Source organism: Diabrotica undecimpunctata, chromosome 4, assembly GCF_040954645.1.
Source record: "Diabrotica undecimpunctata isolate CICGRU chromosome 4, icDiaUnde3, whole genome shotgun sequence".
NCBI classification, from domain to species: Eukaryota; Metazoa; Arthropoda; class Insecta; order Coleoptera; family Chrysomelidae; genus Diabrotica; species Diabrotica undecimpunctata.
The window spans coordinates 53,237,172-53,265,114 of NC_092806.1; the positions used below are offsets into that span (position 1 = coordinate 53,237,172).

General features: G+C 32.8%; 1 protein-coding gene across 1 annotated transcript; it reads left to right on the forward strand.

Annotated features, from left to right (window-relative positions):
- Nucleotides 1-27,943, forward strand: GCS1 (mannosyl-oligosaccharide glucosidase). The gene is made up of 10 exons (XM_072529482.1): nucleotides 1-380; nucleotides 456-613; nucleotides 1,408-1,585; nucleotides 11,613-11,784; nucleotides 16,127-16,287; nucleotides 21,422-21,606; nucleotides 22,756-22,911; nucleotides 25,026-25,341; nucleotides 26,003-26,284; nucleotides 26,728-27,943. Exons 1-10 carry the CDS (start codon nucleotides 141-143, stop codon nucleotides 27,343-27,345), a joined length of 2,466 nt encoding a protein of 821 aa, XP_072385583.1. The 5' UTR covers nucleotides 1-140; the 3' UTR covers nucleotides 27,346-27,943.

Sequence of the window (27,943 nt, forward strand, 5' to 3'; positions counted from 1 at the left end):
TGAAGCTACTTTAAAAAAAAGAGGAGTATTATTGTGGAAGCCGAACGTCACTGCCAAGACTACAATTTTGATTTTGGTGCAGAATAGATAATTTGTAACTGTCCAGATTTTTGAATTAAAGTTTTTAAGATAAGTAAAACATGGTTCGGCAACGTGAACGTAGATCTCAGGCAAATTCAGATAGCAATAAAGCCGATAAAGGAACCAATAGCAGCAGCAGTAATGGAAGCAGTACCTCAACATCAAAATCTTCAGAATCGGTTAATCTCTTTCATTATTGGAAACAATTTGTAGTCATTTTAGTTCTTAGTGTAGCAGTTTGTTTTGGATATATGGGTTATTTAGAAACGAGAATAAATACCCCGTTCGATGATAGAAAGGTAGGTATAGAAATAATTTGAAAATGTAGTTAAAATTGATGTACGTATTGGTACGTGTGTATTGTTCCTTTTTAGGTAGTGTCTCATAGTGGTTTAGATGTTCCTGATTTATTTTGGGGTAGTTACAGACCAGGTGCTTATTTTGGTTTAAAAACTAGAGATCCAACATCTTTAGTTACCGGTCTTATGTGGTATTTTCCTCTGCGTCTAAAACCAGGAGGAGATGGTATAAGGTAACTAAAAGGAGCTCGATTTAATATCAAAACTAAATAAAAATGAAAACCAAAAAGTTTAAAATTGCTATACAGCGTTCCACGTTAAGAAAATAACATTGCGGAGATAGGGCCATGTATTTCTTATGGACGATAGAAGCGCAGCGATGCCACGATGAACGCAAGCACGATTCAGTTTTGTATAATTTGTATTTTCGTTTTCACAGACATGAATTAAATTAACGTTTTTTAACGTAATGGACCAAAAGTGCCCATTCGAAACAAGAGATGAAAAGTAGGGAAAATGATTTTAATTAAATAAATAGTATTTACAAAAGATAATTTTATTTTATCTTATTTTAATTATAGTAACGACAGTTTATTTGTTTTTCGGTAAGAATATATACCATGAATCATAGAAATCAATAGAAAATATTGCTTAGTTAAATCATGCACTTTGCCGGCTATTAAAGTTTTAAAAGCAAATAAACGGACCGCTTGGAATGCATATATCTAATTACTAATTGCAATGTAAAATAATACGGTGTGCGTATGTCAGCGATTTTATGTCGTTCTCTGGTGGCCTCTAGGCTTTGTGGTTCTTCAGTTGTTATTCTGACTTTACAGTTAAATGTTACCTAATTGAAAATGGAAATTCGAAAAATATATCGACAATCTAGTAAACCGCATTCCTGAGAGTTTTGGCAACACTGATCTCCATAAGCCTAATGTTATTTTCTTAACGTGAAATGCTCTATAGCATGTGTATTATTCCAATAGTAAGAATTGTCATAATATTAGGGTATTTTTTTTAGACATTGGTGTGAACAAGGTGACAACCTGGAAAAATATGGTTGGTTGCAGCATGATGGATACAATTTTGGTATTCAAGAAATTATTGATGGGCCTTTTAATATTACAACCTCATTTGTAAAGAAACCAGGAGGCAATCATGGTGGAGAATGGTCAGCCAGAGTTGAAGTCAATTATAAAGTGAGTTTATTATATATATATATATATATATATATATATATATATATATATATATATATATATATATATGTACAGGGTGGCCCTTAAGTAATTGTACAAACATAAACTGTAGATTCTGCACTTTAAAATATTACAATTTAAGCCAACTTGCTTTAATAAAATGTTGATATTAAGAAAGATACAGTGTGTTAAAGTGGAAATTTAAAATTTTATTTTTCACTATAACTTTTACATTTGTAAATATTCTTGTACAAAAATTTACAGTTGGATGCTTTTGAGTAGGATAAATTATAATTTTATACTTACTTTAATGTAACTAATAGAGGGCGCCACATATAAACTCGGTTCGCTATTCCCAGTCCGAACTGTCTAGTGAATTTAGTAATTATTTTTTTGAGAAGTTAGTTACTTTTTGACAGACTAACAGTGGCTGGAAATTACTATACAACCAAGCACACATACTCATAGCCAATATTAATAGTAAACAAACTAAATAGTAAATAAAATAGAACTTTGCGAATTCCTGACAATCAATATTTATTTATCTGCACCATATAATAAATAGTTATGTTAAATTATAACAACTAAAATATATTTTTTAAATATATACTACCCCAAATTTGATGGGTTTAATATACACTTCCACTATTTAGAATAATTCTTCTTTTTTTAAAGAAAGAAGTCTGCAATAGTAGGATATTTCAGCTATTATTACTGAGAAGTAGGAATTGTGTTGTAGGTTTCCGACAATGAATCTCTCAAAATATGCCCGAGCTAAGCGAATGGAGTTTACCACATGTGTGGCATAAATTTGCACTTAACTTTTTTGCTCTTTAAGTTAGCTTTATTTGTGTTAAAAAATATTAAAGATACATTATTTTTACAAAGAAAAGGTATACTTGTTAGTAACCTGAAAATTCAAATGTTTTCGAGATAAATGCATTTTATAAGTCAGCTGCACAATAATTCTTAGTTTGATATTTGTGCGGTAAAGCACTGAATACCTGTAGATAAGCATAATTCATAGTTTATTCTTTTTAAAAGAACTCAAAGGTGATAATGTAATATCACAAAATGCTTTATTATATGTGCTAAATGTCTTATTGAAAAAAATATATTTCATCTTCTTTAGGTGCCATGTCCATATTCAGACGTTGGCTGTCATCATGTTTACAATTTCCCTTTGCTATCGCTTTTTAAGTTTCTATAATGGCGTTGTATTACTTTTTCCCTATCGTAAAATGCAAAAAACCCAAAATATGTGGTTTATGCAAGATGGTACACAACCACATTCTAGAGAGAAGGCAGTCATACTTAAATACAACTTTTCTGAACGTTGGATTGGTCATGGTAGTCATATTCCTTGGCAATGTGGTGAGCTATTGATATAATTATTTAATTCATAAAAAATCCGAAAAGAATACTTATTGTTCATTAGGTAAATTGTTTACCCATTTTTATTAGGACAAATAGAAACTAGAGCATAGATATTGAATAACACATATGTGTCCTGTTTCATAATACTATTGCTACAAATCTAACCTAAAAGATTCAGCATTTTTACAAAAACATCATCGTTGTCCTAATAACCGATATTGTTATGAATATAGTAAACACACAGGCAATTTAGTTCAGCATAATATTAGTTCGTTAGTAAATCATAATAGTCCATTTGTCCGAGATGTAAATACAGTATCTCGTAAGCTGTAACGTAATCATATAAATAAGTAATGTCATCTATATATTCATCCATTATACATTATAGCCACTACGTAGCCCCGAATTTAATCCGCTTGATTTTGGTGTATGGGGCGCATTAAAACAATGTGTCTATAAGAATCCCATAAACATTCGCAACCAACTATGGGAAGAAATAAATACTGCAGCAGTTTCTTTAGAAACAAGAATGCTATTTAATATGAGACGATCTTTTATGGAATATATTGACAAATAAATTAAAGAAAATGGTGGACATATTGAACACTTACTTTGACAAAAAGTTGTGTAATTTAGTTTAACTATTTCTTAATTTGGTTTGTAAACAAAATGTTTTGATTATGACTTTAATTTAACATAAAACGTAAAATGTTTGATGTAAAATCCTATTATTCTGTTATTTTGTCAAATCCTATTATTAATTATCCTGCTAATTTATTTATTTTATTTAATATTTTATTAACTATTAACTTTAGTTAAAGGTATTTTATACCAAAATTCAGGAGTATTAATGTTTTTGTCTATTTTTTCTTCGTTGCCTGGAGTAATTGCCTTAGATCAGAATTATGCAGCTGATTTTTAAAATGCGATTATCTCGAAAACTGTTGAGTTTTGTAGTTATTAACAAGTATACCTTTTTTTTGTTAAAATAATGTATCTTTAATATTTTTTATTCCAAATACAGGTAACTTAAAGAGCAAAAAAGTTAAGTGCAAATTTATACCATATATGTGGCATAAGTGGTGCCCTCTATCAGTTGCATCAAATTATAATTTCTTATATTTAAAAGTACCCAGTTGTAAATTTTTATACATAAATGTTTACAAACATGAAAGTTATAGCGAAAAATAAAATTTTAATTTTGCACTTTAACACCCTGTATCTTTCTTAATATCAACATTTTATTAAAGCAATTTGGCTTAAATCGTAATATTTTAAAGTGTAGAATCTACTGTTTCTTTTTGTATAATTACTTAAGGACCACCCTGTACCAACACTGCTTACTATAATTTCTTTGGTGGTTGGATTAGACACCTTGTATCCTTTTGTATTTTCAGCATATCCTACTAACATTTGCAAAATAGCTTTTTTCTCCCACTTTGACCTTTTTTCTTTTGGAACATGTACCATCACGTTGCTGCCAAAGATTAAAAGGCCACTAACATCAGGTTTATTATCTGTCCACATTTCAAAACAGTGTTTTGTTTAAACTAGAGCCAAAGATCTATTTTTTAAGTTTAAGTAAACAGCTGTGTTTACAGCTTCAGCCCAAAAAATATTCTTAAGATTTACATCAACCAAAAGACACTTTGCTTTTTCTACAATTGTCCTATTCAAACGTTCAGATACTCCATTTTGTTCAGGAGTGTAGGGATTGGTTTTTTGATGTATAATACCATTTACACTTAAATATCTTTCAAATTCTTTTGAACAAAATTCTCCACCATTGTCACTTCGCAGAGTTTTTATATGAACACCTTTCTGGTTTTCAGCCATACTTTTAAAATTCCTAAAACAATTAAAAACTTCACTTTTTGTTTTAATACAATAAATGAAAACCACTTTACTAAAATCGTCTTGGAAAGTAACAAAATATTTGGAGCCACCTAATGATCTGTTCTCCATAGGTCCACATACATCAGTGTGCACAATCTCCAATAAACTACTGGCTCTGTGACCTTGCAGTGAAAACGGTAATCGTATTTGTTTGCCATCGCAACAAACTATACAGTTTTGTTTTTTAATGTCAATTTCCCCAGTCACATTCAGTCCATCTACTATTCCATCTTTCATTTTATTTAAATAAACACTGTTTATATGGCCAAACCTTCTATGCCATGTTTGGACATTGACAAATAAACACTTTTCAAAATCTTTATTAACCTTAATATTCAATTTGTACACACCATTTATCAAATCATCCTTTGCGATTAGTTCAGACAGTTAAATATTTTGCAACAATGATTTTCAAATTTAATTGAATTTCCATTTTCTATTAATTTGCTGACAGATAAAAGGTTAGTTGTAAATTCTGGAACACAAAGAGCATTTTGATTACAATATTAAAATTATTCTCACCAACAACAGTTGTTAAATCCAAATCACCTGAACACTTTACTTTGGCTATGTTCTTGTTAGCAACTATAATATCACATGTATCGCTTACTCTTTTATTATTAATCCAGTCTTCATTTGGCGTTAAGTGAACACTAGCTCCCGAGTCCATATACCACTCAGTTTTCTTAAAGTCTCCATTTCTTAAATACTCCTCTGTGATTGATGCCATTTTCAAACCGTCTGTTGTGATTGGTTCTGGTTTTGTTACTAAACTCCATTCGCTTAGCTCGGGCACATTTTGACAGATTCATTGTAGGGAACCTACAACACAACAATTTCTACTTCTCAGTATTAATAGCTCAAGTATGCTACTATTGCAGACTTCTTTCTTTAAAAAAAAGAAGAATTATTCTAAATAGTGGAAGTGTATACTAAACCCATCAAATTTTGGGTAGTATATATTTAAAAAATATATTTTAGTTGTTATAATTTAACATAACTATTTATTATATGGTGCAGATAAATAAATATTGATTGTCGGTAATTCACAAAGTTCTATTTTATTTACTATTTAGTTTGTTTACTATTAATATTGGCTATGAGTACGTATGCTTGGTTTTATAGTAATTTCCATCCACTTTTAGTCTGTCAAAAAGTAACTAACTTCGCAAAAAAATAATTACTAAATTCACTAGACAGTTCGGACTGGGAATAGCGAACCGAGTTTACTACTACTTGCAAACGTACTACCAGTAATACCAACATCACTTTTCATGTCCTACAGTTTTTTTTTTTAATTGAATCGGTAGAAATCACAATTCCCGAATGTTCGATCACCATTATCATTGGTAAAAAACGCTCAGGTAATCTCGCCAAAAGTAGCGAACCTATCCACTCATCGGCAATTTTAAAACGAGTTCCACTTAATTTTTGTAATTTTTTAACTATTTGAATTAAATAAGTGTGACTAAATTAGACTTCTCAATAAACTAATGTTTCTCACATACCCCGAGTCATCAAACAACTTTTTTAAAGCGTCCCAAATTTCTTTCGCGGTTTTTGCTTGTTTTATATGTATATATAACGATGGATCAAGCAAAAGAACTAACTTGGCTTTAGCTGTTTCTTGTTTGTCTAGTTTGGATTCAGTTCCATCTAAACACGTGGACAAACCTTCTATACAGCGTTCCACGTTAAGAAAATAACATTGCGGAGATAGGGCCATGTATTTCTTATGGACGATAGAAGCGCAGCGATGCCACAATGAACACAAGCACGATTCAGGGTTGTATAGATTGTATTTTCGTTTTCACAGACATGAATTAAATAATTGTTTTTTAACTTTTTAACGTAATTGACCAAAAGTGTCCATTCGAAACAAGAGATGAAAAGTAGGGAAAATGATTTTAATTAAATAAATAGTATTTACAAAAGATAATTTTATAATATTTGAATTATAGTAACGACAGGTTATTTGTATTTTAGTAAGACTATCATATACCATGAATCATAGAAATCAGTAGAAAATATTGCTTAGTTAAATCATGCACTTCGCCGGCTATTAAAGATTTAAAAGCAAATAAACGAACCGCTTGAAATGCGTATATCTAATTACTAATTGCAACTTAAAATAATACGGTGTGCGTATGTCAGCGATTTTATGTCGTTCTCTGAGACTACATAATGATAATAAGGCTTTGTGGTTCTTCAGTTGTTATTCTGACTTTACAGTTAAATGTTAATTGAAAATGGAAATTCGAAAAATATATCGACAATCTAGTAAACCGCATGCCTGAGAGTTTTGGCAACACTGATCTCCATAAGCCTAATGTTATTTTCTTAACGTGAAACGCTCTATAGAACAAGATAATTTTGCACTGCGAAAGCCCAACCATCGTAATTTTCACGGCCTAACAACTTTGGCACTGTAAACATGTAATTCACTGCCATTTTGAACCTTAACACTCACTAGTATACAACGTTTATCTATTTACCAACAGAAAAATAAGTCTGGGCCACCATAATTTGTTAAAACTTTTAAATGAAACGAACCAGTAGAGTATACAGTTAAGACTGGCTCTATTTTGTTCCAAAAGTAAATACAATTGACAGTTTATATTGTACCTACCTTAACTTACTGTAAATGACATATAGCCCTAATATGTAAATTTTGTTTAGTTGATATCAATATTTCAACATCCTCTAGACAGAGAAAAGATAGACAGGGAGAGAAAAAAATTTAGAACTATAAATTAAATTAAGAATTGAAGAAATATTTCAGACCTAAGGAGTAGCTAAACCGGGATTCATTGACTAACTAATTTGGATGATCACAAATTAAATGGCCAGATCTCTTGGTTTTAAATAATTTACCAGATTAAATTTAATAGTTAATAATGGGGAGGAATGGACAATAAAAGATTTGTGTTGAAAGGTGGCATTTTTATGTCAAAATTTTTTTTATTAGCTTTTATGAAACTACTTTATATGAGGTTTGTCTTTTTAATTTTGTATAAAGCTGCTTAGAGTGCGCCACCAATAAAACCTTCTGACACAAATGTAACCTCAATCTTTTGTTGACATAAATCGACAGTTTCATTGTAACATAACAAGTCATGTAGATACAGTGAATTTTTGAAATTAACAAGTTGGTCGAAAAATGGATCTTAGCCGAGAACTATTTCCCGCTAGTATTGCGAATTTCAACGTGGTCGCTCCAGTCTCAGTGGCAGATTCAGGCCAGATCCATCCAAAACAGAAGTCTTACAGTGAAGTAAAACATTGATGCGGTTCGTCAGCTAATTAAGACATACCGGGAGATAGAGGCATCTTTGGGCATTTTAAAGATCTCGATCCAACTACATGAAGAACTGGGTATTACGAAGTTGGTTTCCCGTTGGATCCCTCATTTGCTCACAGAAGAGCAAAAAGTGGTTCACGTCAATTGGTGGCAAAAAACATTTTAACAGTTCAACAAAGGAAGTTCAAAAAACATTTATAGTATTGTTAGTGAAGATGAATCTTGGAGATGGGTGTTTCACGATAAGGAAAACCCAACAAAAGTATACGTTCTTGAAGTGTGTCAAAGATAATAGTCGCAACTTTTGTGTCAAAATCTGGTCATCTGGCCACAATTGCTTTAGAAAATCGAAGAACGGTTACCTCTGATTGGTATATAACCGTTTGTTTATCAGAAGACAAATCACAAAACTCCGACACAACGGCAAATGATCCTACATCAGGACAATGCAAGTGCTCACACTGTCCAAAAGACTATAGACTTTTTGGAGCTTCAAAACATCAAATTGTTAAACCTTCCACTATATAGCTCCGACCTAAGTCCCAACGACTTCTTCACATTCCCAAAGATCAAGAATTCAAAGCGTGGGCTGCGATTCCACTCACCAAAAGAAGCCATCGATGCCTTTAAAATGGCGATTTTGCAGGTCTCAACTGAACGGCTTGTGAACAAACTGGATAGTTACCAACCGTGTAAACAGGCTGGGTTCCGCTCCAGATACGGAACAAATAATCATCTACAAGTTATAAAAACGCTAATAGAAAACTGTACAGAGTATAATAAGCCTATCTTTCTTATATTCGTAGATTATGAAAAGGCGTTTGATACTATAGATCATCATAAAATGCTTCGAGCATTGGCTGACTGCTGCATTGACTACCGATATATCGCATTGATTAAAAGTATTTACGAAACTGGTACAGCTTGTGTCCGCCTTCATGAAGATATCAAGAAGTTTCGAATAGAACGTGGAATTAGACAGGGTGATACTTCTTCCTCTTCAAGTTCCGCTCCTATCGGAGATTGGAAATCATTCTGGCAATTATAATTTTGTTGGTTACGCGCCTGAATAGTTCAATTGAACTGCATCCAAACCATTCACGGATATTGCGTAGCCACGAGATTTTACGTCTTCCTACGCTTCTTCTGCCTTTGATTTTACCCTGCATTATATTCCTTAGTAGTTCGTATTTTTCACCTCTCATGATGTGCCCCAAGTATTCCAATTTCCTTATTTTTATGGAATTTAAAACTTCGCATTGTTTTCCTAGTTGTTCGAGTTCGTTTGTTTTGCGATCCATCCATGATATTTTCAAAATACGTCGGTAGCACCACATTTCGAATGCTTCTAGGTTTTTAATGTTGGATTTTTTAAGTGTCCAAGCTTCAACCCCATACAAAAGGGTAGAGAAAATATAACATCGAAGCATTCTTATTCGGAGCGATATATTGATATCGCGATTACAAAAAAGTTTTCTCATTCTATTAAAAGTTGACCGTGCAATTTCAATGCGGCATCTTATTTCCTTTGTCTGATTAGTATCAGTTATACAATCTCCCCTAAATTGTTTACAGCTGTTCTTCAATATATGTTCAAGCAAATGGAACGAGAGGATAACATGGGAATCAATATAAATGGAGAAGATCTGAACCACCTAAGATATGCCGATGACATCGTTTTAATATCTGATAGAGTTGATAAAGCTACAAAAATGCTTTACACGCTCTATAAAGTGTCCAAAACAATTGGTCTTAAAATTAACACCTCAAAGACAAAATTTATGACCAACCTTGTAGTCAGTGGTAAAATTCTGATTGAGAGCCATAGCATCGATCAAGTAATAGCTTACAAATATCTAGGGCATGAGATTCGCTTAGGCCGAGATGATCAGACAACTGAAATACAAAGAAGGATAGGTCTCACATGGGCTGCCTTTGGTAGATTGAATAACATTTTCAAGTCTGTTATCCCAGTTTGTTTAAAAAGAAAGGTTTTTAACCACTGCGTTTTACCAGTTCTTACATATGGTGCAGAAACACGGGCAGACACGAATTGAGGACCAAAATGAAATTTTAAGTAAGGGTTTACTTTTATACCTGAAAAAATCGCACGAATTGAGGACCAAGACTTTAAGAAGGTATAAAATAATCGTAGATATTTAGTGCCTATTTAAGAAACAATATTTTAAACATAAAAGAGTTACACATATTTACATTTAATATTTATACTTTCGCATCGGAATTACAGGTTAGTAAACGCGGTTGGATTTGACGTCTCTTGTAGTACATATTATTTCTTACGTAGGTAATTCTTTTCTTGTCAAAGAATTCATAGCATCACTGTTTTCCCTTATTCCTAACCTAACCCAACCTAACCCAACCTAACCTAACCTAACCTAACGTAAACAATTTTGTGTTACATTTATTTACCGTACATACCACTTTTAAGCACTTTTTTTCACGATACTTATAATCATCCAACACAAGTAACGAGTTTCCCTTTTCATTTAAGATCATTTTAATTTCACTCATTTTGACTATCTTTCAAGACAGCTCAAAATAAACTAAATCTAAAATAATATTTTATTATTAAATATTTCCTTACTCATTAAAATCTCGTTCGGTCCGTAATTTGGTGCACTTATTTTGGCTGTTCAGGTAGCGGTCCTCAATTCGAGAACACCGAGAAACACTGACTCTGACAATAAGAACAATAGATAAAATAAGAGTTACACAACGCGCTATGGAAAGATCAATATTAGGTATTACCATCAGAGATAAAGTACCAAACCTAGAAATAAGAAGAACAGGAGTCACAGATGCAGTTCAAAATAGCCATGGCTAAATGGGCTTGGGCCGGACATGTTGCCAGATTAACGGATGATAGATGGACCAGAAAGATTCTGGAATGGCGACCAAGGCAAGAGGCATATCGAAGCAGAGGACGACCACCGACTAGATGGACGGATGATATCAAGCGCATCACCACAAACTAGATGCAAGAAGCACAAGATAGAAATAGTTGGAAAATTTTACCGGAGGCCTACGTTCGGCAGTGGACAAATATAGGCTAATTGATGATGAACTGAACACTGGAATAATTGTTTTACCAATATTGATTTAAACATATGCAAAAGTGTATCTATCGATGGGGCCTATTTTTAAAAGCAATGAAGTACTTTCAAGTCTATATATTTTTTGTCTTTATGGCTATATACAAAACTAAAAAGACAACCCTCGTATTACTGCATTTTCTTCCACTCACTTGTATTTAACACTTCCTTCTGTTTTCTCTGCCTCTTTACCTATCTGTCTCAGTTTCTCTTAACTTTTTTTTGGCGCATATTTAGTCATCAAATTTAGATATTTTACTAATGCCGATTTGGTATTAAGGTAGAACGTTTTTATTTCTTAGATCATTATAAAATTTTGTAACCTGCAAATATGTTTTAGAAAAATAATCCTAATGTAAGTAAAGAAGAAGTTTCCTTGTTATGGTATGTTGCCTTAGATGAAGAAACAAAGGGGTCCATACAACCCACAAACCTTGCTACTAAAATCACTGGCATTAGAGGGAAAACTGCAACATTGGGAGATTTTAGAATAAAATTAGTGAATACATCAGGTAATTAAAAGAGATGCTAAAGTTTCACTGAAAGTTGTGCAGCAATCTTTAAAAAAGTGTCGAATTTTCACTGACTATCACTTTTTGCTTTCAATTGGAAACATTTTCCCAAATATGAAAATAATAATAAAGTTTTAATGAGTTTTTAAATATTAATTAACATCAATAAAGACCCATAAATAAAAGAACCATAAATTAAAGTAAAATGTTATAATACGAGATCCCACTGCAAAATCACTACGTTCATAACATAGTTAATCAAACTCACATTTTTACATACATTTAAAAATAGGAGAATACATTGATAACAGGTTGCCAGTCAAAAAGTGGCCGCCAATAGTTCTGATTAAATTACTTAATGGTAATTATTGTTTGAACAAAAATTTCGTTCATTTATTATTTAAATAAAATACGCTGCTTATGATATATATATATATATATATATATATATATATATATATATATATATATATATATATATATATATATATATATATATATATATATATATATATATATATATAACGAGTTTATTACAGCTGCCGCCGTTTCTCGCAACCTAGCTTCCAACGCTTGCGATCGTTCCAGTCATCTACTTGTAGACCCCTATCTTCCATTGAACCTTTTACTTCTTGTCTCCACGATCTTCTTGGTCTTCCCTTTTTCCTGCGATTGGTGGGGATCCACTGTAACATTCTCTTTGGCCATCGTTGATCATTCATCCTTTCTACATGACCATACCATTTCAGCCTTTTGCATTATGACGTATATGCATGTTCAAAATCAAATTAAAGCTAATTGCTAATTTCTTAATATGATGGTATAAGGTTGCCTGAGAAAAAATGGTCGCAAATTAGAGTTGCCAGCTGTTAAAAGCGCGAGGTATCAAAGATATCAGAGATTGACAATTTTGGCGAGTGTCAGATTATTCAGACCAAGTTTTGAAGCTCGTTATACTATTATTACATTGATTAAATTAAATTGGGAAATATATGGGACAAAGAATAGAAGGACTATTACAAGGAACTATTAACAGAACAAAGACCACAATTCATTGGAAAAGAAAACAGGCGAAGACGAAGCAGATTCCCACAACAAGAAATAAAAATAACAGATAGGGAAATGAGAACGGCCATAAAAGCAATCAAAAATAAGAAAGCACCGGTACCTGGAGGCATCTCACCTGAGCTTATAAAATACGGATAAAAAAAAATACACCGGATCCTACAATGGATATTTCAGAAAGCCATAAATGGAGAACAGCTCCCAAAGGAATGGACGGAGGCATATATGACATCTATATTTAAAAAAGGAGATAGAAAACGATGCGAAAACTACAGAGTAATAAGCGTAATATCATCAATAGGAAGATTATATTGGAAGATACTGCGAGAAAAGATAGAGCAAGCGATAAAAGGCAAAATCGGGGAGGATCAGGCTGGCTTCACGGCAGGAAGGTCATGCATAGACCACATATACACACTGGAACAAGTGTTGAAAAAGAAAAAATGAAAAAATAGAGATATACACTTGGCATTTGTGGACCTGAGAAAGGCGTATGCCTCTGTACCAAGGTCAGAACTATGGGAGGCAATGTACAAATTAGAAATACAGACGGAACTCATAGAAGCTACAAAAGCTCCGTATAAAGAAAATGAAGTGTCCATTAAAATGGGAACAAGAATCATAGGAGACTTCACCACAACAAAAGAGTTCCTGCAGGGTTGTTCCACATCTCCAACCCTATTCAAAATATACTTAGAGAAAGCCTTGACTACATGGAAAAGAAAATGCGAAGACATGGGAGTACCGGTACGGAACGAATACCTATATACGTTAAGCTTTGCAGACGATCAAGTAGTGAGTGCACAAGACCAAGACCACCTCAGCTACATGATGAAGAAACTACAAGAAGAATATACCAAGCCTGGCCTAGATATTAATCTCGCGAAAAAAGCGTACCTATCTACAAGTGAAGAAGACATAGAAGATATGCAGATTGGTGACAACGTAACAATCAAATTCAAATAAAAAGGATAAATTCAAATACTTGGGGTGTATAATCACGAAAAAGGCAACAACAGAGGAAGAAATTACACAAAGATTAGGACAAACAAGAACAGAAATCCGACAACTTAACTCAGTATGGTCGGATAGACACCTAAATATGAAGACAAAAACACAGATTTATAAAACATTAGTGCGAAATATTATGACTTATGAGGCTGAAAATTGGATCATAAATAAGAAAAACAGCAGTAAGATAGTAGCAACAGAGATGGAATGCCTGCGAAGATGCTGCAGAGTAACAAGAATGGATAGGAGAAGTAATGACGAAATAAAGCAAAGAACATCAATAGAAACAGACATACTGACATATATAGAACAAAAAAAGACTAAAGTGGTATGGACATGTAAGAAGAACTAGCGACAGCAGATGGATAAAGAGAATAACCGAATGGAGCCCCATGGGAAGGAGGAAAAGAGGACGACCCCGAAAATCCTGGAGGAACGAAGTAGACAACGCCATGAGTAAGAGAGGCCTAAACGATGGAGAATGGAACAACAGATAGAGATGGAAACAGTTGAGCGAGGGAAGGCAGTGAATACTGTAGAATCCCTAAATATATATACATTGATTAAAGTAACGTTTGCTCTAAAAATGTATTTTTAATTATATGTATATAATATGTAAATTATGAACACTATTTATCAGCGCATGTACAATGCGCTGATAAATTAAAACTCACAATGGACACTCGCCATTTCTTTGCGACCATTCGGCAATTCTTTCTGTGGCGTTTTCTAATGCATTGATGGCTTCGATCGACTTCTTTCCTGTATAAACGCAAAAGTCGTCTGTGTATTGAAGTAATCTGGCTTCTTCATTAATAGACCTGGTAACATCAGCAGTGTACGGCATAAATAATAATGGACTTAAAATGCTTCCTTATGGCAATCCAACTGATGTTGATTTGGGCATACATATCACTCTACTCATACTATCACAGTACAACTTCATTAGATTCGCAATATCACCTTCTGGAATTCCTATAGCATATAATTTATCTGTTAGTATGTCTAGACTAGACTAAATACATCATATGCCCCCTTAATGTCGAAAAATAAGCAGGAGACTGAGTTGTTTCGAGTTAATGCTAATTGTACCAAATGATGCTGTAACTTCTTGTGTCGAGCGCCCTCTTCTGAATACATACCGAACTGCTGGTAATAACAGATTTTTTTCCAGTCAGTGTTTTAACCCATTTTTAATAATAAGTCGTTCATATGTTTTTATGACACAAGATCCCACTGAAATAGGTCTGTATGAGTCTGGGAAATCTTAATTAAATATTTTTTCCAGTTGTCTGGTATGTTTGACTATATATATTGTTGTAAATATCTAATAAGCGCTGCTTAGTGAAAACTGGGATATCAGCAATCATTGTATATATGATTTTTGCAATACATTTTATTTGGAGCGTTGAACGGTAGAGTAGAGCCGATCTTGATACATACTTTACTCTAAACAACTTTACAAATATTATTTTTTTAGTCGTTTCTCTAATTTTTGAAGCGAAGCTTCTATACTGGCTTTGTATTACTTTTATCTCTATAGTAAAATACAGAGGCTAACGTCACGGAATTTACGCCACGAGAAGGCGTCACGGGTAGCGTCACGAAATAGCGGTTCTTCACATCGATTCACTACTCTTGATCAATTCGGTTCTAGTCATCATTTATTTTTTATATTCTAAGCAAGTTTAAATTAAAAACTGCATGAAAAATAACTAAAATATTATAGATATTAAATGGGAAATAAATAATTAAAGAATATATATCAATCAAAAATTCGATTCGTAACGATTGTGAAAATTTAAATGTCATAAATGTCATCCAATTAATAACAATATTGAATCATCTGTTTAAATTTTTATGACACTTCTCGTATTAAAATAATTTCATATAAATACAATTATTATTTTTAAACATCTTATTTAGTTTAATAATTAGATTCACTTTCAAATGATATTTATTTATATTTTATTATTAATGTAATATTTCGTCAGAAGTAAACAACGTATGCTTTGTTAATACGTTAGCAGATGGCGTTAGGATCAAACATAATAATTTATTGAATTATTTTAATATAATATAACTTGTTTAAAATATAAATAATAAATATTGCTTTATAAAATTACTTTATTCAATTTTAAAAATAATATTTAAATTTTAAAAATACAGAAAACACAATATGAAGCTTCGCGCTAGTCTACTGTACCGCCTACTGTACCATCTTTTTTTTTAATTATTAAGTGTTGTATTATATGATTTGTTGTAGGCGTGCTGAGTCATGAATCGTTTTTAAGCACAACAGCACCTGGATTGCATTTACTTAAAGAAACTGTGATATCGTCGTTAAGACTTGCTCAAGACAATCCAAAATCACCAAGAAAAATTGTGTTAGGTGGACAGTTACAAGCATTTAATGGAGATCAGAAGGTAATATATAAGAACTAATTGTCTAATTTATTTCGTAGTTCATTATATTTTCTCTTGGTGTTTTTTAAAGAGTTAAATAATCTTTCTTTAAGTAAATGTTAGATGCCCGGCAACAAGTGAATATAGAACTTTTTTGGTCTTCATTGAGGAAACTAATGAAAACAGAATCGAATAAAAAATAGAGAAGCTAAAAAATAATAAAATATTGCAGAGTGATGAGAAAACAACCGCAATGTTTACAGCGTAGGGCCATTATTAATTATGCATACCTATGTCAAAAATGGTAAAAGAGATCTGTTAACCACAGGAATATACCACAGAAATGGACTAAAATCACACTATGTCCAAATCATAAAAAATGTTAGCAAAGGATCTGTTAAAATTACTGGTTGTTAAAATTGCATTGTTGAGATAACCCGTACTCGTACCCTCTCCACATTGCCAAAGTGTAATGTCTTCCGTCGAGTCCTACTCTGCTGCAGTTTACTTTGTATTATATAGAAAAGTTCAGTTTTCTCTCAAAAATGTCGTTTTCTAATAAAATGGTACATAATATTAATGAAAAAATCAACTTGCTATGAAATTTAAATATTTTAAGTGTGCTCTTATTGAATGCAATAGTAAAAGTCGTATAAATAAATACCTTATATTTCATTGTTTACCTGTTCCAAAGAAAGGTTCACTAGTTTTAAGTGATTATTTTGAAAATAAAAGACAGTTATCAATTAAAAGGCTGGAAAACTGTATTAAATTTAAAACATATTTATCCGAACACAAGAGTTTATTGAGTAGTTAATAACATATTTACAAAATTCATTTTTCAAAATATAAACACAAACAAAAAGCTAAACGTTTAATTTGGATTAATTGAAAGAACTTCATAATATGAGATACCCGTAAATAATATGTTAAGTAATTTTCAGCTGTAGCCTGGTCATTTTACGAATAGCAACACAGGGCAGCATACATAATACCGTTTATTATTATTATAATTAAACCTAACCGAACTTTCTAGTTTTGTGTTTGCTTCATTTGTTATATTTTGAAAAAAAATGGATTTTGCAAATCTGTTATTACTCACCAAACTCTTGTGTTAGGATAAATATCTTTTAATTTTAATACAGTTTTCCAGCCTTTTAATTGATCAACGTCTTTTTATTATTAAAATAATCATTAAACACTATCAACCTTTTTTTGGAGCAGGTACACAATGGAGTAGTTATAAGTACCAAAGTATATCATCTATAGTGGCATATCTTATTCTGAAGTTGAACAGTAGATATCAACTCAAAATTATCCAAATATACGCTCCAACAACAGACCATACAGACGAAGAAATCGAAATGTTTTATGACGATATATCTACTGCGCTTAATGACTCTCGTACTCAATTCACAATTTTATGTGGCGATTTCAACGCAAAAATAGGTGTAAAAGAAGCAGAGCTAGAAACTTCCTTGGGAAAATTCGGTTCTCCAGGAAGAAATGACCGAGGAGAAACGCTACTAGGATTCCTACTCAGAATAATTTATTCAACATGAACAGCTTCTTTCACAAAAAGATGCACAGAAGATGGACCTGTGAAAGTCCAAACGGTAGAACATGGAACGAAATCGACCACATCATAAGTGACAAAAAACAAATAATTAAAGATGTAACAGTACTCAACAAGTTCACCACAAGCAGTGACCACAGTATGATACGAGCGAAAGTCCAAATCAACATAAAACGAGAAAGGAACATAATGATTAAAAATAAATCTCATGGTATTTGGACACCCCCATTAAATATCAACTGATATCAGGCACATATCAATAATAAGCTACTACTGCATGAAACCTCCGAGAACGATCTTGAATAATTGCATCATAAACGTCTTACAAGAAAGTCACCGAGTGCGCTGTCCTAAAAGAAAATCAGTTAGTAAAATAAGTCCACATACTGGATCCGCTGCCGGATCAAAGAAGACAAATGAGAAGCGATAAAAATGCAGACAGTCACACTCTGAATGAAGAGAAATGAATACAACTGTTTCGAAGGCAATCAGGAGAGATTTAAGGAAATTTAAAACCGATAATATTAAACATACTATACAGGAAAGTAACAGCCTAAAAGTTCTACGTAGAGAAATTCATAAATTAAGAAACAAGCAAAATGAAATAATATCACGTAGAGACGAGTTAATACAGGTTGTCGAAGAGTTTTACGAGAAATTAAATGGAAGTAGAGGAGAAGATCAAACAGGAATACAAACAGCCATTTCAAATAATATCATGAATCAAGGTTCCAAACTAATGTCAGAGATAAAGGTAGTTGAGATTCGACAAGCGTTAAGAAAAATGAAAAATAAAAAAGCCCCAGGAGAGGATGGAATTGTAATAGAAGCTATCATAAATGGAGGAGATAGGCTATTAAATAAATTAAGGAAACTGTTTAATCTATGTTTACAGCAAAGAGAGGTGCCCAAAGAATGGAACAATGCTATAACCATCCTTTTGCATAAAAAAAGAGATAAAAAGGAACCTAGAAAATTATAGACCTATTAGCCTGTTGAACCACATATACAAGCTCTTCACTAGGTTAGTGACATCAAGATTGGAAAAAAAATTAGATTTCTACCAACCGAGAGAGCAGGCAGGATTCCGATCAAATTATGGTAACAATGATCACCTCCATACAGTCAAGACACTCATTGAAAAATCTATAGAATACAACAAACCTCTTGTCTTCACTTTCATAGATTTTGCAATGAATGGCAGTAGGATTGACCATAGTTATAGTGAACTTATTTACAAAAATGCCACTATGACTGTTAAGATGCACGATAAAACCCAACCAATAAAAATAAAACGTGGGATAAGGCAAGGAGATACATTGTCACCGAAATTATTCATAACGGCATTAGAGAATGCCTTTAGATGGTCAATTGGTACCACAGAGGAGTAACAATAGATGGCGAAAAGCTTAACCATCTCCATTTCGCAGATGACATTGTCCTTATCACAGATAATTTAGCCACAGATATTAAATGAATTGGACTTCGCATGTTCGAAGGTGGGCCTCAGAATGAACTTGACTAAAACTAAGTTTATGACAAATATGGTCCCCAATAACCATTTAACTATTCAAGACAAAGTGGTAGAACTGGTGGAGAAATATACGTATTTGGGTCATGAAATAAGAATCAGCAGGGATAACCAAACATGCGAAATCCAAAGAAGAATTTCTTTAGCGTGGGTAGCCTTTGGAAAACTGCGAGACACACTTAGGGCCAACATACCAATTAGCCTCAAAAGAAAAGTATTTGACCAATGCGTATTACCGGTCATGACCTATGGGTCGGAAATTATGACTCTAACCAAGACTGCGGCTTCGAAATTGAGAGTGGCACAGAGACGAATGGAACTGTCCATGCTGGGAGTGACGTTGCGGGACCGAATAAGAAACGAAGATCTGCGAAGAAGGACGAGTATTGCTGATGTTCTGGAACGCATAACGGAACTGAAACACTGGGCAGGCCATGTAGCGAGAATGCATGACTCACGATGGACGAGCAAAATTACAAATTGGGGGCCAAGAGAAAAAACTAACAGAAAAATTGAAGGTAGAGAAAAAGCAAAAATTAATGAAGTATTATACATAAGTGAAGTAGAGACTAAATATAGGAATGGATATACTAGGAGTACATTTTTCTTCTTCTTATGGTGCCAAACTGTTAAGGATGTTGGGCACTAACATGGGTATTTTGACTTTATTGACTGTTGCTTTAAAAAGTTCAGAGTGGTCAAGTTAAACCATTTTTGTAGGTTATGCAACCAGAATATGTTTCTTTTTCCTGTACCTTTTTTTCCTTGCAACTTACCTTGAAGTATGTTCCGAAGTAGATCATATCGTTGTTCATTACGCAATATATGGCCAAGGTATTACATTTTGCCAATGGTCACTGTTTTTTGGTCATCACCCGTTCGCGCTCTTTATACATTCTGTGCAGAACTTCTTCGTTGGTAACTTTGTCTATCTTCAACATTCGTCTTTTGCTCCATATTTCAAATGCTTCGAGTCTCTTTAATGACGCTTCAGTCTAGGTCCATGACTCAGAAGAATCGAAAATATAAATCATTTTAGCAAACAAACTTTGATTTCTAATTTTATATTGTTACTGTTTTAAGTGGTGGAATTGGCGGAAAAATAAGGTAGAGATAAAACCAAATAGAAAAGGGATTTTTAAGAAGGTATAGAAGAACTTCACAAACGCAGACTACAATGACAAACACAGACGATCCCAGATGTATAATTATAAAAATGGCAGTGAGATAGAACAAGTCCAGGAATATTTCTACCTAAGCCAAATTCTGAAACTTGGCAAAAAAACCAAAGTGCGGAAATCACCAGAAGAGCAAGACTGGCATGGACAGGATTTGGAAAACTCAGTTGAATACTGAGGACCGCAAAATATCTCAATATTTAAGGAACAAAGGATATCAAACCTGGACCCTAACCAAGGCAAATACGAATAAACTAGCCACAACATAAAGGGCAGAGGAAAGAGCAATGTTAGGTATACGACTGTTAGATAAAAAGAGAAACGACTGGATAAGATAAAAAAAAAGTTGGATATCACAACAAAAATTGCCAAACTTAAATGGAGCTTCGCAAGTCACACTGCTAGGCGAAGTTGGTAAGATCAATGTTGGTACGACACAATATAATATTGGAGACCTAACAAAGGTAGACGACCAAGAGGAAGACCACAGATGTGATGGATGGACAACATCAAAAGAATAGCCGGAACAAATTGGAAGTATGTTCCTCAGGATAGAGATCGATGGAAGTTGTTGGGAGAGGCCTATATCCAAAGATGGACGATAGAAGGCTAAGAAGAAGACCATATAGAAGAACTTAAAATCACAAACTGGAAAACTAAAGTAAGAAGCAGAATAATCCACCAAGTGATTGACAGACTAGGTCTGCTGAGCTAATTTATGTTACATATATGTAGCATCCACGATGAATTGTTTAAATTTAGGTAACTGTTTTGTAAATATCAATTATGAAAAGTAACTTGAATAGTAGTTCCGTGACATTAAGTTTTAAAAAGTTCTTATAAATAGTATTGCATTTTTATTATTTCTAGATAGATCCAAACCTCGTAGCAATACAATTAACCGGAAAAGTTCCTTTTACTATAGATATCAGTTATGAATCAGGTTTCAATACGCAGGAAAGTTTAAATGGAAACGCCTATACTGAAGTACTTGAGACATACAGAAGCAAATTTTTGGAAAAATTTGAGAAAACGTTTAAATTAAAACAAAAAGGGTAAGTTTAATAATATATTTTATTTATTCATAAATGTTTTTTTATATTTTTGACATTTTTTTATATTCTTAATATGAAATTGAGTTTCAAACAAGATATATAAAATTTATATTTAAAAAATCTGAAAATATGTCCATTTATCTTATCACATTTTTTACATTCCCAACAGTTCTAATCCACACGACTTAATGATAATACCTGTTATTATAACCTATATGAGATACTACTCACAATAAGAAACTGGAAAATGATCTTAACAAATTACTACATCCACTCCCAATATTACAAGCTAAAAAGAAAGTGGTTAACCGATCTATTTTGCGGTTGATTAAGATGATTTCCCACTGATTTTTAATTTTTTTTTCTGACTAGAATAAAATTAGAAGAAGCTTTAGTATGCCAGCACATCATCATCATCTTCTTTTTCTTCTTCTTCAGCCTGTTTGCATGCACACTTGGACAAAGGCCTTTCCATGAGTTCTCCACTCTTCTCGGTTTTGTGCTATTTGGTACCAGTTCCTCCCCACTTTTGCTTTGATGCCATCTAGGCACCGCTTTTGTGGTCTCCCTATACTATGACTGTGCTTGCGTGGTCTTCAATGTACAATGTTTCCCGTCCATCTCTCCTTGTTTTGTCGTTCCATCTCATTTGCACAATTACATATATCTCTAATTATATATATACTGCTTCAAACGGAAGTAATATAAATTGACTTTATAATGGAAATTGATGGTCACGTTCTGTCTCAAAATAGGTATTTAAAGAAATGACCATTTTCTGGGCACAATTTCTCAAAGCTTTATGCATTTTTGTAAATTTATAAAGGTTTATTAGTTCTCAAAAGAACTTTTTTAGTTTAATTTGTAGCAAAAATTGAAACGACAAAGTAAATAACCAACACGACCTAACCTTCAATTCACAAACACAATAACGAAAAACCGCGAGAAATAAACTGGCAATACTGCAATATTTTGCCAACTGATAATTCTTTAAAAGTCACTAGATTATATCAGAATCTATACATAGGGAGTTTGCTGTATGGGTGAACATTAAAAGTTACTAGAATGACATTATTTCATTCTTATCGTAATAGAACTATATACTCTAGGTAAATGTATATTTTAATTCATAGTACAAAACTCTTTTAGATATCAACCAAGGGAAATTAAATTTGCTCAAGCAGCCCTGAGTAACATGATTGGTGGAATCGGTTATTTTTATGGTTCTTCAAGAGTTCAAAGTGATTACATTAAAGAACCTGTTTATTATTGGAGAGCTCCATTGTACACAGCAGTTCCATCGAGGTATGTATTTGAAATTTAATATGCTCAGCAATGTTTAGGACGTATATTTTACAACCAAAAGTTTGTGCAGGTATTGTATTTAACCTTCTTGTACAATCTACTTTTCTGTCATCTCTTATAGCATATTATTTCTGCGTGATTATGTTATTATCATTTTTGATAGTATCGGTTCGTAAGGATATTTTTCATCGCTCTAGTAACACAATCTTTATAAGTTCATTATCGGACGCATGCTGTCTTCTAGTTGCAGCTTTGAAGACAAAATGGAGTCCCATACAAACATCTCTCACATTTACCAACTGTATGTAATGATATTTATATGTGTCCAATGTTTGTATGTGGGATATTGTCTTTGCATATAGTTACTTATTATGTCCCAACGACTGCGATTTCTCTATTAAGTACCGATCAAGCGGACAGGAGACGTTATTTTAATAGTAAAATCTCGTGCTCAGCGAGATACAACCCAATTTTTGTTCTACCCACTTTGCTACCGAGGAGGCATTTTTTAATTGTTCTTTTCAAATGTTTACTCAGCCATCGTAATAGTAATGTCGAATAAACTGTGTGTGCTATTAAAAGCTTTTATTTTGTTTCTGGTAAAAAAGTAAAAACTATCTTTTGTGAAAGTAGCATGGGGAATCATCATCGATCAACAAATAGTTGATTATTCATAGTTTTTATTGACTATTGAATACTGCAACGAGTTTGAATAGCTCAGTAAATATTTTCGTTTTATTTATCTTTAGATACCGGCTATCATCAACCGCTCAAAATAGATCTTCCATCTGAGGAACCCTTCATTTTCTTAAGGTATATAACCAAGATAGTTTCGTGCGCCCAAATATCTTCTCCTGAGACTTGTCTCTACATAATCCTTGACGATAATACCTCTCTGTATTCGTTATTCTAACTATCTCTGCATTGGTAGTGTGCCATCCACGATAAGTCCAGGTCTCACATCCGTATAGCAAGACTGACCAAATATTGATACCTAATACCATTTAAGAGTACTTTTGCGAAGATTCATAGTGATATTTCTGCTACTTAATACTGTTTCTGTTCTGTTCTGTTACAAGACATAAAAGCCTTGCAAGATATGTAAATTCTGGTAAGAATTACGACTGCACTATTAAGTACTCCATGACCTGGAGCTATATGTATTTTATCTAGTGTCGTAGTATTTTTTCGTGAATTGATATAAGATCTCTATGGCGCCTTTATCCGTTATCTAGACTAACAAGGATCTGAAGTCTTCCAAGCGTTCAGCTAATATTGCTCGTCCAGTACACATTGAACATTGTTGGTGACATCATACAGACTTTCGTCACTCCTCGTTTTATTAGAATCCTCTAGTATAGACAGAGCCACTTCTATGATTGCCTAGTGGTATTGTATTTTGTCAAATATTCACCATGGAACTCGTACTAATCTGTATAAAATTAATAAAAGTTTAAGTAATAATTTTACTGCTACATAATCCCTTATATAGCGTAATACACCTTTTCCTGTCTCCAAGTCTGTCTATTCCGCCAGTCGTTTTCATTTAAAGTTCTTTCTGATATTGTTTTGGTGATTCCGTGTAGCCATGTTGTATGTCGTCTGCCTCGTTCTCTTCTCCGACGAGGTCCATTCCGATATCTTTTTTGGGAATTGTTCCTCTCCCATTCGCCTTAGATGTATATGCCATATTAATTGTTGTTTTTCTATACGTTGTAATACTGTTTCTTCTACTTCCATGTGAAAAATGGAAAATTAGATAGGCCTACTTCTCGTGTTCTTACTGTTAATAATCCAGGAACGATTTACAAAGTACTAACGGTTTTCCATTGCTTTCGAATTTTTTGTTTTGATTGTCATAATAAAATATTTGCTTAATAATTTATTATAAGATTACGTTTCTTTGATTTCTTTTTCTGAATTATTGTAAAAAATAAATTTATAATTTATTATAATTTAAGGTCATTTTATGGCCATTAGTGTAATTATTTAAATTAAATTAAGTACTACATTTCAACATAAATATTTAAAATAAACATATCGGGAGATCGTTAAGTTTGCAATTCAAATTTACAAGAATGCAAAATTAATAAAAAAATATCTTAATATTCTAGGAGCTTCTTCCCGCGTGGTTTCCTTTGGGACGAAGGATTTCACGGTTTTCTAATTTCCAAATGGAGTCTGGACATGGAATTAGACATTATGAGTCATTGGTTTGATCTCATGAACGTGGAAGGTTGGATACCCAGAGAGCAAATTCTTGGAATTGAAGCTTTAGCTAAGGTACCCAGTGAATTTGTAGTTCAAAAGAATACGAACGCGAACCCACCTACCTTCTTCTTGACGCTGGAAAGTATTTTGGATAGATATGATAACGAATTGAATGGTGAGAGATTTAAGATGTTGGAAAGGCTTTATCCTAGATTGCAGGTAAGTTAATAGATTATGGAATCTCTTTAGAGTAATTTCTTATAGTTGACTGTATACCATCTATCACAAAAAAATTAGTAAAAAATCCTTTATAAAAGGTATGCTTATTTAAATAAAACCTTTCGGGCTAAATCACAGAATGTTTGCGGAATAAATATTTCATCTTCAGTGCTACCTAAAATAAATATAACAAAAAGGTATACATGTTTAAAACCGCTAAATACATGGGTGAAAACCTTTCAACTGTGACTAAATTGATTTTAAACTGCATGATTGCTGCTAATTTTATACAATTTACTTTCAAAAAATCCCTCTACGTTTTTAAAGTTAGTTTAATTGTTCTGCGCAGTTCAATTTGTCAGGATAGGATAACAATGATATGTCTAATTGATTTATTTTTATACGCATAATTTCCAAGGTATTCTAACATTATAATATATGTAATTGTATTGAACATATTTGAATTTCATTTATTTCCTTCTACTCCTGTTGTTATTGAACACTAGATAAAGATTAAGGTATTTCTGAATTGAAATAGAACCCTGAATTATAATAAAATCTAATTAATAATTTGGCGTCTTTAATTAAAATTATCTAGATATATGCAATTTTCTAGTTTTATTAAAGCTTTGTCTTTGACACATACATTTTTTTCTTTCAGGCTTGGTTTGCTTGGTTCAACACAACTCAAAAAGGTACTATGCCAGGATCATACAGGTGGCGTGGAAGGGATGCCACATCTAAAAGAGAACTCAATCCGAAAACGCTAACGTCAGGACTAGACGATTATCCTAGAGCGTCCCATCCAACTGACGATGAAAGACATATCGATCTTTATTGCTGGATGGCCATTGCTGCAAAGACTATGGCTCGCCTAGCTAAACTTTTAGGAAATGATGGTTACAAATATGAACAAACTGCAAAGTATTTGTTAAATAATGAGGTTTGTATTATTGACATTATTTTTCTGTAGATCTAGTAAAATAAAATAAACAGAAAAACACTGTTTACTATTTTTAATTAGAATAAGCCACAATTTTACTTTAAAATAAACTTATTTTAAACTAAAATTGTTTTTTGTGATCTCTAGTGAAAAACTAAAGTAAGTGGCAAATAGGTTATTCAACTCTCTTAATTTTAGACGGCTCTTAAAAATTATTTTTTTAATTTCATCTGATGTCACTAACAAATATGTCCTACTTTGATTTTAAATCGATATATATGTTATTTAACTCAATAATTGATCTATTAAAAAACTCTTTTTCGTGTATCACTTTTGGGGGTGCAACAGTATATGTATTTTGGCCGGGGCATTCATATTTGATATATTTTTCACGTATTGATTATGCAGAAGAATGATTTTAATGACTTCATTTTCCTTTTTAGTTAATGGACAGGTTACATTGGTCAGATCACGCTGAAGTTTATGCAGATTATGGTCTCCATACGGATGCTGTAAAGTTACAAAAACCGAAACCGTTAACAAGAAACCAGAATCAAAACCTCGAAATGCAAAGGGTTGTTATGAAGAAACCAGAATATCGCCTAGTAGACTCAACGTATGGTTATGTTAGTTTGTTTCCTTTCATGCTCCAAGTTTTAGATCCCAAATCACCGAAACTAGAGAAAACCTTAGAAGTTCTAATACCTCGCTTACTTACCCCTTACGGGTTACAGTCTTTATCGAAAGATTCACCTTTATATGGAAAGAGAAACACCGAACACGATCCCCCTTATTGGAGAGGTCAGATATGGATACCAATCAATTATTTGGCCACGAAAGCCCTTTATCATTATTCCAAAGTTAATGGGCCTTACCAGGTATTAGCTAAAGAAAAATACGAGACGTTGAGGTCCGCGTTAATAAAAAATGTAATCGATCAATATTATAAAACCGGATACATTTGGGAACACTACAACGAAAAAACTGGCGAAGGTGGTGGAGCGAGGCCTTTCAATGGTTGGTCAGCATTAGTAGTTTTATTGCTAGGGGAAGAATATTAAAATATCAGAGCGATTTTTTAGTTAGTAGGCTTTTAAAGGTTTAAAGGTTCACAAAAGACTGAACAATTTCACAGTACTATCTTAAGCAATTCATATTTTCTGGATAACTTTTAAAGAAGTCAGTTTAAGAATTCAAGTTTAAGTGTGGGGCTGCAATACAATAAGTATTAAAGTTGTTAAATATTTTAATAAAGAAGAATTTGTACTAAAGCAATTATACTGTAACTATTCCTAATCGATCCAATCAAAGGTTTAAGCTGTTGACTCCGTGTATCTACAAATATCCACATTGACACTTGTCAATGTGGATAAAAAATAAACAAATAATACAAATTTGCTACAGCTTCTATACTGGCGTTGTATTACTTTTTTCTCTATAGTAAAATGCTAAGACGAGCATTACGAAACTAGCGCCACGAAGAGAAGGCGTCACAAAATAGCGGTTCTTTACATCGATTCACTAGTCTCGATCAGTTTCTAGTCATCATATATACTTATTCTATGTAGGTTAAATTAAAAACTGCATGAAAAGTAACTAGCAAAATATAGACATTAAATGAGAAGTAAAAAAACGATTGTCAAAATTTAAAAGTCATAA

What these genes read in the sequence shown, in the direction of transcription:
- GCS1 (XM_072529482.1), top strand. Translation starts at nt 141, where the DNA reads ATGGTTCGGCAACGTGAACGTAGATCTCAGGCAAATTCAGATAGCAAT. An exon ending in TACACAGCAGTTCCATCGAG is followed by an intron (nt 22,912 to 25,025) that starts GTATGTATTTGA and finishes TTAATATTCTAG; the next exon opens with GAGCTTCTTCCCGCGTGGTT. An exon ending in AGTATTTGTTAAATAATGAG is followed by an intron (nt 26,285 to 26,727) that starts GTTTGTATTATT and finishes TTTCCTTTTTAG; the next exon opens with TTAATGGACAGGTTACATTG.